This window comes from Heloderma suspectum, chromosome 7, assembly GCF_057233095.1.
Source record: "Heloderma suspectum isolate Gila_16-S chromosome 7, 16-S_ref, whole genome shotgun sequence".
NCBI lineage: Eukaryota > Metazoa > Chordata > Lepidosauria > Squamata > Helodermatidae > Heloderma > Heloderma suspectum.
Genome location: NC_139464.1, coordinates 13,562,515 through 13,583,182, shown reverse-complemented (window position 1 = coordinate 13,583,182; position 20,668 = coordinate 13,562,515). Strand labels below are relative to the sequence as shown.

Below are 20,668 nucleotides of genomic sequence, written 5' to 3'. Positions count from 1 at the left end.
GCACATAGGCCAAATCAGGAAACATCTATGGGCTGGGATTCATGTTCCCACAGCCATGTGGAAGACACTTGAAATTCTATCCACGGAGCAGTTGCCCCACACAGTGACCATAACCAATATAATGGCTCACAACACAGGTTGCCACCCACAAGTAGAGAACCATTATACTCTCGGCAGACATTCCTGATGAATAGTATATGGCCGCTACATAGAGAAGTCACTAACTGCAAGCTCTTTCACATGGCATCTTGTAACATACAAATCCAGCTTTAAGAACCACACTGGGGCCCATCTTCATTGCAGAATGCGTGGCTCAAAAAGAGATTGACAGGGGGCAGCTGTAGCCTGAGATCTGCTCTGACAGTTCCTTCCCATGTTATAATTTTCACCATGGGAAACCCTTGAATGAAAATCACAACACGGGAAACAACTTCAAAAGAAGTAGCATTAGCGGGAGACTGTCAAGCAAACAATTTCTCTAGCCACTTATATTTGGTCATGAAATGTAACAAGTGCCTTGCTAGAAGTGTTGGGTTGCCATGCAGGCAAAACCTTGATTGTTCTTGTTCCTAAAAATTTCACTCAGGGCAAAATGAAGTACGGGACGTGGGCCTGTGACCAGAAGTGACAGGTTGATATTGAGTTCTCTCCAATCACTCAGTAACATTTGATGGGCCATTGCTCAGTAGTACACCAGATGCTTTGCATGCAAAAGCCAAGTTCAATCCCTGGCATCTCCAGGTAGGGCTGGGAGAACTCCTGTGTGAACCCTGTCAAGCAGTATAGACAGTACTGAACTAGATGGACCAATGGTTTGATGGTGTATAAGCCAGTTTCCAATGTTCTTTCGGTGTTCAGACTTACTCACATTGTTAACCCACCACCAGCAATGGCACCCAGTGATGAGGAACAGGGGTGGGGAAATGACACAGGCATGTCTAACTGAGTATTACAGGAAGGGGGATGATGAACATGACATTGGGCTGTTGCTTTCCCCTGTGTCTAGCATTGCTTGTAGTTAGGGATAGATGGACTCACCTCCGTCCGCGCCACCAGGCGCTTGTCAAGCCGCCACCATCCATCTGCCCTTTTGGCTCCCTGGACAAGCCACTGCATGGTCCATGGGTGCCCAGTGAATGCCTGGCAGCTGCCCAACCCCTCAGCAAGCCACCATTTTGTGAAAAAATGGCAGCTTGGGTTTTTCTGCAATTGTAATGTTACGTAAATGGCAGCCATATAGGGGCCATTTACACAACATTACAGGCGTAAATGGATCATTCACACCTGTAATGTTGCGTAAATGACCCCTTTGCAGCCACCATTTACATAACATTACATTTACAGAAAAACCCAAGCCACCATTTTTTGGCAAGATGGCAGCTTGCTGAGGGGTCGGGCAGCTGCCGGGCGCTTGTGGCCTGTGTGCCAGCTTGGTGAGTAGCTCTGGTAAGTGTTGCGGCCTGGCAAATGGGTCCCGGAAGCCGAGCGGGGGGGGGGGGAGTCTGCCAGACTCCACCGCCCTCTCTAACTCCAGTGACATCCCTACTTGTAGTTCTTCCCACCCTTCCCTTGGCTTTCTTAGAGTCAAGGGTATATGCCAATCTGGCCATGACCTATGAAAGGGATGAAAAGCATAAGCAGCATGCAAAAGGACAAAGAGAATCAGTAATGTACAGTTTATGCATTTACCAAAATTTCAATCCAGTAATCAGTAACTGAAAGTCACTGCACTTAGCAGATCTCACAAGGATTAGTGAAACAAAACAGTATCCCTGTATTCCTACAGAGATTTAAAAAAGAATTATTGCCTTCCATCCCTCTCAAACCCATTCCCCATTTAAAACCCCACTTTGGAAGAAGATTTGATTGTCATGCCTATTGTCAGTAAAAGGACCTTTCCTCAAATGCCTGCTTCACCCTCCTTTGAATGAACAATTTGTGAAACAGGTTGGAAGAAATACCATATGCTTAGGTATTTGCTTGTACATGAAACAGGACACACACTGAACGAACATATATTGTTTATCACTCTCTGGGATGCTTAACACTAATTTTCTGAATGAGACTTTATTCTGCAGAGTTTGAACTCACAGAGTTATGACTCACAGTAAATGTCTCATGGATATCTTTGGGACTCTTTTGTGTTTTATTTTATCCAGCAGTTGAGGTGAGATTATTTTAAAATGTCAGGGTAGATGACATATCCCAAGGTCAGGCCATACCCCTACTCCTTACTTATGGCTACTCTGGCAGTGTGTGTGTGTGTGTGTGAGAGAGAGAGAGAGAGAGAGAGAATGAACAAAGATGAATTCAGAAGTGGTATGGATCTCCTGTTCAAGGCTGGAGGCCATTGGGGTATTCTGGCCAGATGTGGCAATATGCAGGTCAGGCAGCTGAACGACAGGACTGATCATAGAATCGTATGAGCTCTGCTGATTTGACCCATTCCAGAAATGCTAATTTGGGCTAGTTTCTGGTTGTGCCAGCAAGCACTGGTTCCCTGTTGCACTAGTGTTCGTTTCCATTAATCATAGAATCATATGGTTGGAAGGGGCCTGCAAGACCATCGAGTCCGACCCCCTGCTCAGTGCAGGAAGCCTGATTCCCAGGCAGTCTCCCACCCAAGTAGTAATCAGGGCTGACCCTGCTTAGCTTCCGAGATCAGACGGGATCGGGCACATCCAGCCCTTTGTTTGTTCTAACCACAGATAGCTCCTTCTGGAGCAAACGCAGAACTATCAGACTCACTGAGTCACTGCCAGGAGTGTTGTTCTAGTGCTGGTCTGGAGCTGACTGATGGTATACATAGTGCTTCAGAGAAAGGTGTGGGTAAAGTCCCATGTTCCTGGAGGGAGCCTGCTTGGAAGTAAAGGGGCTGCGTTCTGTTTTGCAGGCATGTGCTCCAATAGTATTGGAATGTCTTCTGCCGCCCCTAGGCTTGGTGGGGTGGAAGAAAGTCATCTTAGGAACCCAGTACTTCAGGGGAGGAGTCACCTGAGCCCAAGCAGGATGGCCGGGCTGCCTCTTCCGGAACTTGGGATGGAAGTGTCACTGTCTGCTGGGACTCCTCGTCCTCCTCCAGGGTTGCCACTTCCCAGGGGGTTTCAGGGACCAAACAGTCTCCATTCTCACAGTCCTCAGAGCTCTCCTTAAACCAAGGGTGGGGGAAAGCAGCCTGAGATACGGAGGGCAGCCTGACAGCTTTATGGCCATTAATAATGCCTGCAGTTATGCACATTCAGATAGGACTAATCAAATCCCATGCTTTAAGGTGTGAACTGCAAGAATTAAAGGGGGGGGGAACCTCCCCCCCCCACTCAGACATATTAGACAGCTAAGTGTCTACATTACCTCTCATCATCCTCTACAGTACCATGTTTTTGGATAACACCACAGGCCTATCACTGGATCAAATGGTCTAGTATTGTGTTCAGCAGTATAGAGGTGGCGGGTTGCGCCGGGGCGTTGCTCCAGCATTTTTTTCAAGCCAGCCCCCAGCCAGGTCGCAGTCCGCCAGAGAAGGAGGAGGGAGCAGAGAGAGTGTGGGCGGCTGCGTCTGGGCTGCTGGCCAGACAAAGAGAGCAAACAAGCGAGAGAGGGAGTCTGAGGGAGCTCTGCAGCCTCCTTTCCCCTCGCCCCTCTCCTCCTCAGCTCCTGGCTTCTCCACCTGTCTCTGCTCCATGCCTGCGCTCCCGGAGGTGCCCTCATCTCCTGCAATTCTGGTCTCCCGTTCAGGCCTGCTGCTGCTGCTGCTGGCCATGGCAGTGGGGAATGGGGGGCTGTCACCATTATTTACTTATGGGGCAGGGCAGGTGGCTGGTTTGTGCCAATTTTTAGGATTTATCATACAATCCTATGCATGTTTACTCAGAAGTCAGTCCCACTATCTTCACTTGCCAATTGGGCTTTCTCCCAGGTAAGTGTGCCTAGGATGGCAGCCTTAGCTGCCTTCCCAAGATCTCTGTAAATTCAAATAAAGACCCATTGGATTGCACTGTTAATTCTTGAACATTAATTTCTACAGTAAGCAGAATTGTCAAATGCAACCTGCTCTGTCAGTTACACTTTTTGGTACAAGGTTGCATGTATCTGGGCAAACAAACCCTGGTGGAGGGAAGGGAAACAGAAGAAAATCAGTTGGGGGGAGAGGAGAAAGAAGGGTGTGTGCGTGTGCGTGCGTGCGTGCGTGCATGCATGTATATGTGTGGTTCAATTAGGGATGTTAGAGAAATCCGCTGTGGATTCAAATGAGGCTGGATTCTTTGGAATCCGGCCTCAGGAATCTGCAGTGGATTGGCCCCACTTTCTTCCTCTCCTGGAGGATTTCTCACGGGACAGCATGGCTGCCTCCGTGCCGATTGCCATTTTTTTTTTTTAAATGGCGATCGGCAGGATGTCCCCATAGACTTATACGCAAAATAGAGCCGTGAATCTTGCGTAAAAGTCCACATAGACCTTCCTCCACAGCTCAATTTTGCGTATAAGTCTATGGGGACATCCTGCCATTTTTTTAAAATGGTGATCGGCATGGAAGCGAAGGGCTCCAGTCGCAGGTAAGCGGTGGCCCTCTGCTTTGCGGAATCCTTGTGGAGTGGAGCTGCTCTGGGAGGATTCGGGGGGGGGGGAGGAATTGGTTGCCTCCCCCCCCCCCGTGGATTCCTCATCGGAACAGATAGTGGGGAATCCATACATCCCTAGTCCAGCTGGGTGTGTGGACGTTTCTGTTGTCAGATGGGAGAGATACAATGAAGGAGCTTAGGAAAGGAAAATGGGTAATGTTGGGGTGCTAAGGGAGTGTTCAAGGGGGCTGTTTAAATTAGAAGGGATCTGTCCATGAGGGCTGAGTTGAGAGGGTGAAGCTTCCATAGAATATCATATTTTGAAAACCTAAAATGTTTGTGTTTGAGTGAGCGAGTGGGCGAAAAAGATTTTAATACCCCTGCATTTTTTCTCGGATGTCCAATTGAAATACCACTGCCTTACTCTCAGCTGCACTGTTTTTGGATCCCAGTTGAAGCCTGTATATCTTACAAGTTTGTACACAGTTAGAAGGGGGCGTGGCTGTGTGGGGGCGTGGCTGTGACTGTCATGAAGGGACCCTGCACTTCTGAATTTGCCACTACACTACTGGTTGTGTTGCAAAGAATAGATTCTGCCCTTCCATTGAGTGAATGAAATTTTTTGCCTTAGGCTCAGTGCATCCAGCTTCCAGATGAGGAAACCGATGGAGCAAAATGTCTGGGAGGAGAGCACAGAGATACAGAGGTAGAGTTGACAAGCTAGAGAACTGCCCTAGAGTGACCCAGTCTAGGGCGTGCCCTGATGTACACGAGATACAGCTCAATCAGTATATTCATTACAGTACTGCAATGCCTAAAAAGGTATTTAATGCCCTCAGGGCACTAAATGATTTGCCTCAAATATTGAGCAAGAAGGATGAAGTTTGACAGACAAGCTAGACATGGTGTTCAACATGTCATCATTCCTCTTATGTGTGTGTTACTTTTTCAGTAGAAGCTATGGAGATGAGGGGGCATTTAATCCTTTCCTGCTGAAATTCCTCCCTCCCAAGATGCTGTCTGCCCCCAAACAGCAGCTTCAAGGGAATTCATTTTCAGTAGGAAAGGGATTCAAGGGAAAGGATTAACCAATTCACATGGTACCAATCCAGATCCCCACCCTATCCCTGCAGCTGCTATTTAAAAATAAAAGGGTGGCCAAGAACAGAGTTGAAGAACAGAAGCAAAAGAGATGGGTTTAGATCATCACACACAGTTCTCTCCTTTTCATCCCTCTTGCATCTTGTAATTTGGATTTATGCTGTCTGGCTACCCTTAGGTAATGAGGTGGATTAGCCAAAGCAGAATCCAGACTAGGGATAGATAAATCTCTCAATATTGGTTTCTCTCCTTTTTCTAATCTTAAGTTTGATTTGTCTTGAACTTTAAGAATTTCTCCAGTCTTATGTACAGTTCATCCTGACTTTGAGATTTTCCTTCGAAGTGTGTATGAATATTCATAAGCATTTTTGCCTACATTTCTCCTAATACATGCATTTTATATGCATTGTGAACATAAGAACATAAGAAGAGCCCTGCTGTATCAGACCAAGGGTCCAACTAGTCCAGCATTCTGATCACACAGTGGCCAACCAGGAACCAACAAGCAGGACATGAATGCAGCAGCACATTCCCACCCATGTTCCCCAGCAACTGGTGTACATAGGCTCACTGCCTTTGGTACTGGAGGTAGCACATAGCCATCAGGACTAGTTGCCATTGCTAGCCTTTCCCCCCAGGAATTTGTCTAACCCCCTTTGAAATCCATCCAAATTGGTGGCCATCACTACATCCTGTGGTAGCGAATTCCAAAGTTTAACTATGTGCTGTGTGAAGGACTTCCTTTGATCTGTCCTGAATCTCATGGGATGAGCCCGGGTTCTAGTATTTTGAGAGAGGGAGAAAAATGTCTCCCTATCCACATTCTCCACACCATGCATAATTTTGCCTAATATACATATTTTTGTAAACAATTTTTGTAATATTAATTGCATTTTAATGTTGTTTTGATTGGAGAACACTATTGAAAAATTTGGAGAAGTGTGAATTTTGAAGGATAACTGAGTTATAGTTCACATAGTCATTCAAAAGTGCAAAATTAGGTAAATTGGCAATAAAATGTGAAATCACCATCCCTAGTCCAGATCAAGATGGATGGAATGACATTTGTTAAATCTTATGCCTCAAAAGGAACAACAACACTTTCAATTGATGGGGTTCCCTGGCCACTCATCAGGTGCAGGTAAGTGGCGGAATGTGTGGCAAAATGTTTCTAATATTTAGTTACATACCGTAACATGTTTGACTTGACATGTTGCAAAATGCTCATCTGGATGGACCCTAATTCATAGCGTGTGCATTTCTTCAAGACCTTTCCCAGTTGGGAAAATTCTTTATTGGCCAAGGTTCAAGTTTAAAGATTGTACTTTAATAGTTCTATATCATGCACAGTTACAAACCATGTCTGTTTTATTTCTGTTCTTTACTTTTTAAAGTAGAGTAACCTGCCACAAAACCGCAGAAAAGGGCAGGCTAAAAATGCAAATACATACTTAATAAATGGCCAAATATGCAAAAAGAAAAGTGATGTATATAAAATGTAGCTAACCTTTCAATCTGGGCTCTCTTTCAGTAGCTAAGGTTATTGATCCAGTTATTTATCAACTCTAGTTCCAGATTGTCAGAGATGACTAGTAAAGCCAAAAGGGAGTGAATTTTCACTATTTTCCCCCCTGTAAAACTGCCTTCCAGAACAGATGAATGATTGACTGGGGAAAGGTTTCTCAAAGCAATTTCCTCCTACAGGCTGGATCCAAAAGAAGCATAAGCACTGTCACTGAACAGATTTAGGAATGCATCTATTACACTTGTCATCTCAACTGAAATGGTATCTTAACGTAGATTTGTTGTTATTCTTCAGCATTGCAAAAGAGCTTCAGTACGTGAAAACTGATAAGGACCCCCACCCTTTCAGTCCCCCTTTTCAGACACTCTTCCCAGGTAGCTTGTTCAGAGATATTCATTTAGCAAATAATGGCTAGAGCTAAATATACACATCTATTTTCTGATCTATTTCTTTTGCATGTGTTCACCCCATAAGTCTGTTCCATCCTGTTTCTGCATTAATCTGCTTAAAAAAAAAACACCCACGGGAAAATGCAGATTTAATTACATATTTTTAAACTTATTTTTTTAATGTATTTTGATATGTGTTTGATCCAGGAGCTATTGGAACATTAGGAAAATGCAAGAGCTGGTGTATAATTATGGGCCAAACCAGAAGTTACTTTAATAGAGGGGATTTTCAACAGGATCAGTGTGCATGGGGAAGGGAGATTTAACTTTCTCCTCCCCAGCTGTGATACTGACAAAAATCTCCCACTGCAGCAATGGGCTTTGGGGGGAGATTTTCATTGGGATTACAGCCAGGGATGGAAGAGTTAAACATCCCCTAACCACATGCTGTGGTCCCAATGATAACCCCTCCCCCTGGTTTATGTTAAATATGCACACCTGGTATTTAACATTAAAAAATCCAACAGATACAGTTGTTAATCACACCATTAATGTAACAACTGTTTTGGCTCTGAGTTTCAATCCTCACTTTAGTCTGTGAGTTGTGGATCAAGTCAGTATCTACTGGAATTTGCAAAGGTCACATTCCTGAAAAATCCCTAATAATGGCAAATGTTTTGTAGTTCTGGTTTTCTTTTTGTTTCATGCTCTCCCTCTGTCTGCCTGTTAAAAATATACACTGGGTTTTATTTGACTTCACCAGCTCAGCCATGTTAATGATTTGAAGAACCTATTAAAAGAAATCACAAGTATTACCTCCCCACTCCCTGAGCAAATTTCTTCCACCTTTATGGCTATAGTTTTTATTGTTGTTGAAAACTTCACTTCCACTTGACCTGCAAAGTAAGTCACACTGGTCCCTGGAAGTCCCCCAAAAGTTTCACCAAAATCTGAAGGACAACTGCATCATTCATTCATTCACTCATTCATTCATTCCATTTCTATACTGCCCAACAACCGAAGCTCTCTGGGTGGTTCACAAAAAATGTTGTTTTGTTTTTCCAGACTAGCCCACATGGTGCCTGGAAGATACACAGGCCATGTATGGACATGATGATAAACCATAGTTTAGTGTGATTAGTAGCTTGGGGCTCACATGCTTTCCCTGCCCTCTCTTCCTCTGGTGTGGCCATGGGAAGGAGTTCAGAAGCTTCTGATTCCAAATTCAGTTAACCACAGTTTAGCATGCTCTGCAAACCCTAAAATGTGGTTAACGTCAATTATGGTGTATCTAAACAAGCCAGCTTTGTAACCCATGGTTTGAAATTGACCTGTTTCATACAAACCATGGTTAAGATTAAACACAGTTTGTTGGGTTTGGATGAGAAGACAAGTGACATATCTACTCCCAGGAAAGTGGGTATACATGTCTACTCAGAAGTAAGTCCCATTGAATTCAATGTGCTTTACACCCAAGTAATTGGGTATAGGATTGCAGCCTCAGGTTGCATTCCAATATATATGTCCCTAGGAGTATGTTCTACTGAATTTAGTTGAATTCAGAGAAGATAAGCATAGCATTGCATTGTAATTTAAATTGGTAAATTGGTAACAAATGCAGTCACTCACATAGGTATGTGTTTACACAATCTTTTTCTCCCCCCCCCCCACACCATTTATCAGTGGCAGGAACTACTTTTGAAAGCTACTGTTGACTGGAAGACACTATATGTTTCTGGACAGCCTTCAAAAGCAGCCCCATGGAGATCCCTGCACATTATGTTAGACCAGAGCCTGAAGATTACCAAAGCATACACCACTGTATCCAGTTTATCATTGTTTAGGAATGACCACAGCTGTTTACCAGCCTCAACTGTTGAAAGGCATGCTTTGCCATGGCTGCCATCTGGGAATGTAAGAGCAATGTAAAGTCAACCCCCAAATTGCACACCAGCCCATCAATGCCCTCAGACACCTGTCCAAATCTTCCATCAACTCAGGTAGTTCCACTGAAGAGAAAGCATAGAGCTAAGTTGAATCCACATATAGATGACACACCACCCTAAATCTATGGGTGATCTTTCCCAGTGACTCCACATAGATGTTAAAAAGCATGGGGGGTCAAAACTGAACCTTGCAGAAACTTACAGGACAAGTCCATAAGGCCAAGCAGCAGTCTCTCAGCAACACTAGTGGAATTTTCCTGAACAAAACTCTAATACATAAATAAGTGATATTGCATTGGTTCATTTACCCTCTGTCCTACGAAGTACTCAGTTTGGGTTCAAATTAAGGAACAGAAGGAGTTGGTCAGCATCCTCGTTATGTTCCTTATGCCACCCTAAATGAGGCAGACACCTTAACTAGTTGCATAAGCACTCATTGGAACCCATTGGGCTTCTCTCAGGAGGAAATTCTGAAAGTTTTGGGAGATGACCGCAGAGAAGGTTCTGCTCCATGTCCCCATCATCCTAACAAGATACAGAGTTGGAACATGGTGCAATGATCTGAAGTGATGGACAGCATGTATCTTTTAGGGCAGACTTCCTCTACCTGGTACCCGCTGGCTATGTTAGACCCCAAACGCCATCATTCCCAATCAGCATGGCCCATGGGAAAAATGGGCTTTGTAGTCCAACAAATCTGGAGGGCACCAGGTTGGGGAAGGCTGTTTTAGGGCATTCAGTACTATTCTGAAAGTGTGCACTGCATGTATTTGTGAACCACCCAAAGAGCTTTGGCTATTGGGCAGTATATAAATGAAACAAACAAACAAACAAACAAACAAACTTTCAGAGCTAGCCTGTCTCCCCTAATTTGTATATTTATTTGCCACAGATTTGTGTACATTAATACGTTTCCAATGGCAGTAACACTCTGCTTGCTGCCAGATGTGACATCTTCAACCCTAAGCTACAAATGTCTGTATGGTTTTTGGGCTTTCATGCATAACCTAATATGCTCCTTATATCTATTTCTGTGTTCAATCAAGGATTTGATCTTAGCTGTGCAGAGAAGAGGAGCTAAGCCCAGAGTGATAACCATCATCTGGCCAATGTACCGCCCTGCTAAACTTCATCACTTTTTTGATTGCAGTCTAGTGACGAATCAACACACACAGACAAATTTCATCATTTGCCAATGGCTCACAATGGTCAGGGACTCTTTTATGACTGAAACCACACAAGACTAACCTTAGCCAGACAAGTGAATAAATCCAGGGTGATGTTTGCCTTTTTGGTGGTGTTTGACTTAAATAACTCTGACAGGCCTGAAAACACCTGACTTTCTATTAGCTACAATGAATATTTAACTAATTGCCCAGAAACCTGCACTTATCCATTTCCAGCTTGCATAGTTAATCCAATTAGTCTTATTAACATGGAAATTAAAATGTTTAATTTGCCTTGCTGTAGTTGGTACGTGGGGATACAATGTGGCTTGAACTACAGCTGTAAAAATGAAATCACTACCAAATTTATATTGGCTGTGCCAAGAGAAACATACCATGGTCACAGGAAAAGATTATTCATGTCATTTAAAGTCAGTTGTTCTTCTGAGAAGCTTAGAACATCTTAACATATTGCCCCCAGGCCAGGATGCTTAGTTTTGGCAGTAAAACTACATGAGGTGCCTTTAGACCAGGTGGGGATGTATGGCTCCCCAGATGTTGTTGGAGTGCAGTTCCCATCAGCATAGCCAATGGTGAAGGATGGTAGAAGTTTCAGTCCAACTACATCTGGAGGGCCATATGTTTAGACCAATCTCTAAGCCATAAGTCTATTACAACACCTATATTTCACCCAGTGCTCATCCAACAGAGAAGCTGAAGGTCATAAGGACCTAAGGGCCTCATCTAGTATTTCCCTTCTTTGGCTCCTCTTTCCACTCCCTCTCTGCTCCCAGCCAAGATGTGTACAGGCCCTGTTCTTTAGGTATCTCTAGGTGCTCTGCTGCAGTTCATATCTGCATCCTGCCTAGACCAGGCCCTGCAAAACCCAGGGTCAACCTTGAGGCCAGAGCACCCTTGATCTTTGATGTATGCCATCATCAAGTCCAGTGGATGTTATTTTGAGACTGTACAGAAAATGGAAGTAATGTTCCAGCTGGCCATCAGGGGTCATACTGCCCAGCCTCCCTAGAGAGAAGTTCCCACTCTGGGGTATTCTGTCTGAAGTTATTACGGACCTTCTCTGACCTTGTTAACTGCTCATGCCTGCCAAATGTTCCATGAGCAAATACAACTTGAGCATTAATTAATCAGCCTGTTTTATTTCTGGTTAGGGCCTTGGCATATTGTCTGTTCAAAAAGCTTCCCAAGTTCTCATCCCAATTTCAGCCTTGCCCTTGTCATCCCTGGAACTTGGTTTCTAATCTTTTCTCCTTTGTTTCCCTGTTCCTAGGTTTTATTATTGGAAAATGTTTCCTTTGCTTTTGAACCCAGACTACATTTTCTGGACTTGAATTATTCCATGAAGCTCACTCAGCGGATGCTTTTGAAAGATGTACGTAAAACAGCTATCATGGTTTTAAACACATTTTAAAGGCTTTGTGAGCCACCCAGGGAGCTATGGCTATTGGGTGGTACTGAAATGTAATCAGTCAATCAATCAATCAATCAATCAGTCAATCAATCAAATCAATCAACTATTCTGTGGACAGCCCTGATCCAACCTGGGCCCAGCTCAAAAGGACTCTGACTGATTTTGACTTTCTTTAGCCTGTAACTTGCCATGTTCTGATTAGGGGCGGATGAGAATTTCATTTCAGTTCGCAAATAATCTGATCTTGCCCTATGCACAATCCCAAACACAAATGGGAGTGCATTTTTTCAAAAACTGCACATTCCCAAACTTGAAATCACATTAAAAATGTGTATTTTTTGAAAAATGTGTAGCTTGAAATGCACATTTTTTAAAAAATGTATTTTCACACTTTAGTAAATGGGAGGAGTGAGTGCACACTTTTCCTGTTCGAAATGTGCACTTTTCCCATTCAAACGAACAAACAAAAAACAGGTTGCAAACAAAAATGGAAACAAGCCAAACCAAGGTTTGAAAGAAGTTGAGAGAAGTTGAGAGAAGTTCAGCAAGTGTGAACATCCCTGATTTCCCCATTGTTAATTCGGATCTTCCAACACTGACATCCTGCCATTGGCTTGGATCCTAAGACAAGTCAACTTAAGCAAGTGAATGGAAGGGAGCCTGTTGTGCCACTCAGAAGGTCTCTCTGGAGTGGTGAGGGACCTTCTGAGCAATGTGGGAAGGGGTGTTGGGGACCTCTGAAGATGATCTTAGGGTCTGGGCAGGTATATATGGGAGGAGACACCAACAGAAATGTGGTGGGTGGCTACTAAGAAGAGGGCCTTTTTTGTTGTGGCACCCCGGTTGTGGAATAAGCTCCCCAGAGAGGCTCACCTGGCACCTACATTGTTGTTTTTATGATCTTCAGAGGCGCTGCTGAGACCGGTGTCTGCTAGGGAGAGGGCCTTTTCGGTAGTGACACCCCTTCCTGATGCCATCTAGACGGTCTTTTTGGAAGGAGTTGAAGACCTTTTTATTCACTCAGGCCTTTTAAATAACTTATGTTTCTTTTAGTATGGGTCTCTCAGTTAACCGCCCCGCCCCCCGCAACCTGTGTTTAAATTATATTTTTAGTTTTAAAACTGTATTTTAATGTTTTACTTGTTTGTGAACCACTCAGGGAACTTCTGTTATGGGCTACAGAACTACAGAAATAAATAAATCCTAATGGAGCTGCTTTTGAACATCCAGCCAATTCTCATACCTGTTTGCACCAGGACCCAATCTTTCTGCAGAGTGGCTCCAACTCTGAACTTTACACAGGAAGTCCATTTTCTTTCAACACATCCCCTCTCACAGACCTGTATTTGTCTGTTTCATAAGGGCTCTTTAGCGGTTCAGCATCTCATGCGTGCAGTAGGAAACCCAACAAAGAATCAGTGAGTCAGTGATAAAAGGAGGTGTACACGAGTGTTAAGAGTTAACCCTCTAGTGGATCAAAGCTGTGGACCAAAGCATGCCTTACTAATACAGTCTTTGTCTCCTGCTCATTCTCACTTCAGAATGCTTGTTCTGTACCTCCATTTACTCTTCTGACAGTGAAATATATCAAACACAAAGGCACACGGACTCATTCAAGAATCTAGACACGGAAGCTCACAAAATATACACAAAACTGTGAATTCAGAATTCCCGATTTGCTTATGTTCTAATTGAAATCAATGCTCTCGTATCCATGGAGTGGGGGAGAAAGTTCCCATTCTAGGATTTTATAGATACAGACAGACAGACAGACAGAGAAAGAAACATAGATAGATAGATAGACAGACAGACAGACAGACAGACAGATGTTTACATAGGTCTTGCTGGTCTTTAAAGATAGTTTTGGAGGCTTGAGACAATATTTCAAAACAAAAAGTTAATTTAGTAGGATACGTGTAGAAATTCTAATAAAATGCATAAACTGTGATTCTCTTGCATTGATTTAATTATGTTGCATTGTGGTGCTTCCCTTTTTCAGCTCCATATTCCCCCTCTCTCAGTTGATTCCTCTGTGCCTTTGAAACAGTGATGAGTGATATGAAAATGTTGACCTGTAGCTCTATATAGGGCTACATCTTCCTAATGGCCAGATGAGCCTTTGATTGGACTCTGCATAAGCAGGTCTGTGTGAATTCTGCAGATGCCCAGAATTTTACAATGGCTACAATGAAAACGATTTAAACTTCTTTTAAATCTCACCTTTCAAGTTTCTAGTCCATATGATGGTAGAGATGGGCTTGAAAGTGTGTGGATGAAGCCAGAGAGGTGGGGAGACATATTTCAAGAGGTCAGTGGGCAAAACATCTGCATTGCTCATTGCCTTGCCTCATGACTGGCAGAAGCAGAATAAATTATGCAAAGTAAGCACATGCAGGCAGACAAGCTTAATATATACAATTTATTCAGTGTGCAGAACTGAGTTTTGGGGGATTTTTTTTTAAATTAAGTGCATACACATCCCTATGGATATATGACTGTACTTCCCCTTTAAAAAAAATAGTTGAATTTTATAGGGTACTGACCAGTTAAAAGATCTGAACCACTATGCAACCTGGATCAGTATGAATCTCCTGATGTTTTTATATCTTATAGTAAATGTCAGAAACTTGGTGACATTTCTTCATGAGTCTTATATGACGGGGACATGAATCTGTTTTTTTCTTTTTAAAGAAACATTTACATCTGTGGCCAATGAATCTGCTTTACCTGTAAATAAAGGGAATGGTATATTTTCGTTGTCTAGGGCTGCATTCCCTTGGAGGTAATCTGTCCAGGCTTGCAAGCTGATGGTAGGTGGGGCAGAATTTGGTGGTAGGCAGGGCTAGGGACAAAATGGCCAAGACACTTTTTTTCTCTCTTTCTACCACCCCCTTTCTCTCTCCCGCTCTCTCTCTTTTGGCCACCCCCTTCTCTTTCTCTCTCTGCCACTCCTTTCTCTCTCACTCTTTCTCCCTTCTCTCTCTCCCCCCACTTCCTCCCCGCCTTCCTCCCTGGCTTCTGGCAGGGGGGCGGGGCGGGGGGGAGAGATTGCTCTTGCCAGCGGTCTGAACTGACAACTTGCAGATAGCTTTTGAAATTAAGCAAGGAGTGCATGGAACCTGGGGGCGGCTGCTTGCCCACCCCTGCTATAAATGATGAAAACGATATCACTCTACCATAGAGCTACAGGCCAAAATTAAGCAGTAAACTTCAGGATATCTATTTCTCACTGACCCTCATAAACTTTATTGTAAAATTTACAGGAACCATTTCCAGATATGGAATGCTGCATATTTGTTTTCTAGCAGAGTAGATGTGATTAGGCAGCTTAGGCTGCAATCCTATACATACTTACCTGGGAGTAAGTCTCCGTGAACTCAGTGGGACTTACTTCTGAGTAGACATGCATAGGGGTGCACTGTTAGTTGTTCATGCCAGAGAGCATCCACATGGGCACACTACACGATTTGTGGTTTCACCTTTTCCCACTGTCTCCAAATTTCCCTTGGGACCTGCAGTATATTATCTCCCCTTCCCTCTGTGCATCACATCTGCAAATCTGCTGGATGGACCAGGCTGTATCACTCAAAACACCTTTAAAGCAGGGGGGGCAGGGTATGTGGGCCCCATGTGCCCCCACTGGCCTTTTCTGCAGTCCCCACCACCCCCAAATGGCTGCCACTGAGCCTCTGAATTGCCACCGAATTTAAGCAGGGTGCAGCAGCAGCAAGCAAAAAAGCCACATTTTTGCTTCAAAAGAAGGTGTGTAGGGAGCACGTGCAAAATTGTGTGGGGCTTACAGGAGCTTGATTTTTCATTAAAACAAGGTGTGTGCTCCCCACGCACCTTGTTTTAAGGCAAATCTGTGCCTTTTGGCCATGGGGGGATGAGACGATTTTGGCAGCGGGTCTGTGTGCGGCCCCCAGTTGGGTTCTGAGAACAGAAATTGGCCCCCAGACCCTCCAAAGTTGCCCACCCCTGCTTTAAAGAATGGTCATTTTAACATATAGCCATTAATACCGTGCTACCAATCTGTAGGTGTTTTATCTAGCTGGGATCTATAAAGTCTTGCTCAGAACATTCCATCATGCGCAAGTGTGATCATGAAACAAAATTCAGGGTGGGGCTATGCAGATGAAGAGGGGCAGTTGCACAGGCAGGACCAGGTGTGATATTGAAAAGTTGGGGACACCAGGAACAGGGAATAGATCCAGCTGTCCTCAAGTCCATCCTCTTATTTTCTCCAGTGTGAGTGGTCACTGTCCATTTCCATAGAGAAAACTAGACTTGGGGACTCCAATGGAATGGAAGCAAAACTCGCCTTCCACCCTGACTTTGGGCATTTTGGGCCCAAATGACAGGCATTCCACAGGGGAGCACAATGTGTCTAGATCTGCATTTCCTCCCACCCCCCATCCCCAGGGTTCTCTGTATATAAACTATGGGAGAAAGGGCACAACGGAATCATTCTGCCTGACAAACAGGAGAATGACACAAGTTAATTTGTTGCCACAGGGAACCTCTCAGACTTTTTTTTTGGAAAAAAAGGTGATAATTTCAGGTTCTATTAAAAAAAAAATCCACAGGGGTTAGTCTGTCGAGTGGCACGTTTCCAAGCATAACTTCCAGCTGCCAATGACAGCTCCATCTCCCATGACCGTGACACCAAACTCCAATTAGCACTTTAAAAGAAGAGTGTTTTATAGGCGCCTCAGCTCACCTCTGCTCAGCCCATCTGGTCCCCGAAGGATTCGGCATTCTTCTATCTGGCCAAATGGAGAAAACATCACCCTGATATCGTTCTCATTACACTTCTTCGAAACCATTCCTATGAACAATTTTCTGTCTTCCACAGCTAGGAGATAAAAAATAATGAATGAGCAAAGGGCCGTTCATCTCTCTCTCTCTCTCTCTCTCTCTTTCTCTTCCTTTCCTCATCTGTGATCAATGCTTCATTACCACATCAACCCTGGCACCGTTCTTGTATGATAGTGAAACTGATGGAAAAGCAAACTTCACACATACAGACCTTCCCCTCTCTTCTTCAGATCTCCTGCTTTTCTCTTGAGACTGCTTCATAACTTGCCACTCCCACCCCCTGCTCCCCTCAACCAATCTTTGTTCATTGGATGACTCACTTGAGGAGTGGGTCATCCCTGGCACCTCTTCCCCTAATTTCACTCCCTAAGAGGTAAAACTATTAGATACACGAGACTAAAAGTTGGCAAATGGGAATAGGCAGTGTGAGTGGAGATTCTAATTTAGATAAAATTTGTCCCATCCTGTCTGCAAATACATGAAAAAGAAATGTGGATGAAAGCTGAGATGGAGTATATGAAATGAAATGGGTTAATGGGGAAAACATACTCAGTGAAGATTTGCAAGACATATGGAATCTCCATGATCAATTTCAACCAGCTGTAGCAAATGGAGCTCAAAAGTCAGGTAGCAGCAACTGCGCCAAAGGCAGAATACTGAGGGAGAATTTCCCCTCTTTTTACCTATTAATGATAGCGATAGAGTAATTCCCACTCCAAACACACATGGCTAGCAAGCATTCTCTCTTCTAGGGTAGCATTTCAACGAAAGGTGCTGCAAGATTGCTTTGGGGAAACCAAATCCCCAGCAGACTCGTAATATTGGGCTTGCAAAGTATTCTTTTTAAAGGGGGTCGGCTCAGGTTCTCACTAGATAGTTTCCTTTTCTGTAGAGGCACACACAAAGTAGGTCAAAGCAGCTGCTGTATGCATCAGATCGAGTTTAAGGAAGCTCATGTTCGGAAGTGTTAAAACTACAGAGCCCAGAAATGGCTAGAACTGGGTTAAAGGAATCTGTTGACAAATTTTGATACTGTGTAGAATTTTCTCAACAAGCACTGGGAATGGCTTTCTCACTAGAGAGAATTAATTGTCCCACTTTATATGTTCATGTTACCTTGCTAAGATAATTTACCACCAGCTGGGAGTGAATCATACTCACTCCGATTGGATCTTGTATTCATTTGTGCTCTGCAGAGAAATGTGACACAGTTACTGCTGTTTCATGGATTGTCTTGGCCTTTTAATCTCACAGGGTAAAACTCCCCCTACTCTCTTCTTTGCATCCATTTGCATATATATATATATATATATATATATATATATATATATATACACATACATACATACACACACACACACACACACACACACACGCCTATGGACATAGGAAGCCACTTTGTGCATCTGAGGAAGTGAGCTCTGGGCCACAAAAGCTTGTGCCACTCTTTGTGTGTGGGTGGGTGTATACACGCCCACACCCACAGACACTATCAGGTGTATCCCATGCTGCCCCCACACTGAATTTGCTGCTGTGGTGGCAGCAGTAAAACCTCAGGCCAGGGGGCTAAAACTGGCCCTCCAAGTGGAATGGTCCTCCTCCTTCTCTCATCTCCCTCTCTACAGCCTGCTGGAATGGCTGCTAATGATGAAAGTTGAGGACAGTGGAGGCTGGTGGCTCTGATTTCAGTGGGGCTGTAAATCCAACCTGGGTTTTACTCAGAACCAGCCAGACCTCTAAAGGAGCTATCCAAGGTGCTGACTCCTATCCCCGAAATAGGTTCAGCATGTTGGATAGCACCTTTAGAGTTCTGGCTGGTTCTGACTAAAACCCAGAATGAATTCACAGCCCCACTGAAATCAGAGCCACCAGGCTCCACTGGTTGAGGGAGAGGGAGCCTTCATGCATGGGTGGGTGGATGGAGGTGTTTACATCATGGTCCATCACCACAGGCTTAGAGCAAGGCAAAACATAGTTTAAAGTCAAGTTAAAAATGGAGTCGTATTATCTTTTATTATCGTAAGCAAGGGCATGTGTATGCATGCTTTGTTTTTTGTTTTCATGCCATTGGTCAGAAAAGCAACAAGCCTTGGGGCAAAGACATGGCCTTTCATTCATTGAAAGTCCATTTGTACATGGATAGCACCATACAAACAAGAATCACCTTGCCCCTTTTATTCAGAATCAGTGCAAGAGAGCGTGCTTACAGAAACCCCGATGAGACATCAGGGAGAAGACAAGTTTCTTAGGGCCATCAGGCCTGTTGATTTTAATGGAAATGGCTTGCAAGGTGGTAGCCTTAAAACTGGAACCTGGGTTCGGGAGCCTTATTCACCTAAGCCCAGTGATTCCCCACCTTTCTTCTGGGGGCTCTGAGGTTCCTCAGATGCTTATTGGGAGTTTCTCAATAAGCAAAGATAATAATGCCAGACATGCTTTTCTGGAAGACAACTTGCCTGTCGCTACCGATGGTCCTCTGTAGCTTGGAGCTACAGGAGAATATATGAGTACATTTTTTGTTTTTTTGGCCATCCTTTCATTTTGAGAGGGGGGATGCTCTAGCCAATGCCCCACACCATTTCGGGCCAACAGGGACTGAGTATGTGCCAAAGAGGGTGTCCCACAGTCTTCTACAACAAGGGTGGGAAAGCTGCCCCCCCATGTTGTTGGGCTACAACTCCCATCATCTCTGACCATTGGTCATGTTGGCTGGGGCTAATGAAAGTTGGAGTACAGGAACCCCTGGAGGGTGACAGTTTTCACAGCTCTGTTCTGCAACATACTGCAGCTCAGTGGCCGATGCGCTGTGGTTCCTCAGCAAACAAGTCAATATAGAAAGCATCTCCTGAAGGTAGAAAACCGCTGGCCTAGTCTCCTCCTTCCTTCTCCTTCTCTTCCTCCTCCTGTCACATGCAGTGAAGGGGGAAAGTGCTATTGAGCAATAGGGGACATGTGTCACATAAGTTACATTGAAGACTAGACCAATTCATGGTGGATCATTTGAAAGACTTGAAATAATGCCAAGTCACTGCTCTTGTCTATCTTCCTAAAAACCTTGAATGCTTATTATACAGCAGGTATCCCGCTCCTTTCTTGGTTCTGGAAATGGAATGCAAATTCAATTCGCTGTTAATGAGCACACAGTCAGGGTTTGCGGGGAAGCACAGAGAAATCGTTCCTCCAGAGAATCTGCCATGCACTTATTTATTTCTATTATTGTGCAAATTATTTTAGTAATGAAGGAGCTCTTTTGTTTCTGTTCCACTGGGTGATGGGGGGAGGGAGGAAAAGAGAGAAGACTCTTCCATACCTCCCCCCCCCCACACTCACACATACACACCCTTCATATTCCACCTTGGAACATTAGCAAGCGTTTAAGGGGAGTACGGTGCAGCAGAATACAGAGAGAATTAGTATATTTTCATACGATTTTATTGGACTTACAGCTTTGATAATTTCAGTGCATTGAACATACTTCACAACAGGGATATGGTGCATATGGTGGTGGTGGGGATAATGGTGGTGGTGGAGCTCAACTGGTTATTAATTCCAGGACTGTTGTCTGGAGTCAACCCCCCCCCCCATATTCATTAGGGATGCCAGATAAATTCGCAATGGAATCAAATGAATTCTATGAATCCAACCCATGGATTCTGCAGAGGACCACCTTTCCCAAGTCGGACAGATTCTGTGGACTTGCAGACCGCTTTTTAAAAAAAATCCTTCCAGAAT

General features: G+C 44.1%; 1 protein-coding gene across 26 annotated transcripts in view; it reads right to left on the bottom strand.

Annotated features, from left to right (window-relative positions):
- The window catches only part of CELF2 (CUGBP Elav-like family member 2), a 684,791-nt gene that overhangs the window by 65,213 nt on the left and 598,910 nt on the right, over positions 1–20,668 (bottom strand). For all 26 annotated transcript variants that reach the window (XM_084809113.1, XM_084809111.1, XM_084809117.1 and 23 more), the window contains one exon: positions 16,839–16,973. In XM_084809113.1, the coding sequence (XP_084665239.1) occupies positions 16,839–16,973 (135 nt within the window). The remainder of the gene's footprint in view (positions 1–16,838; positions 16,974–20,668) is intronic.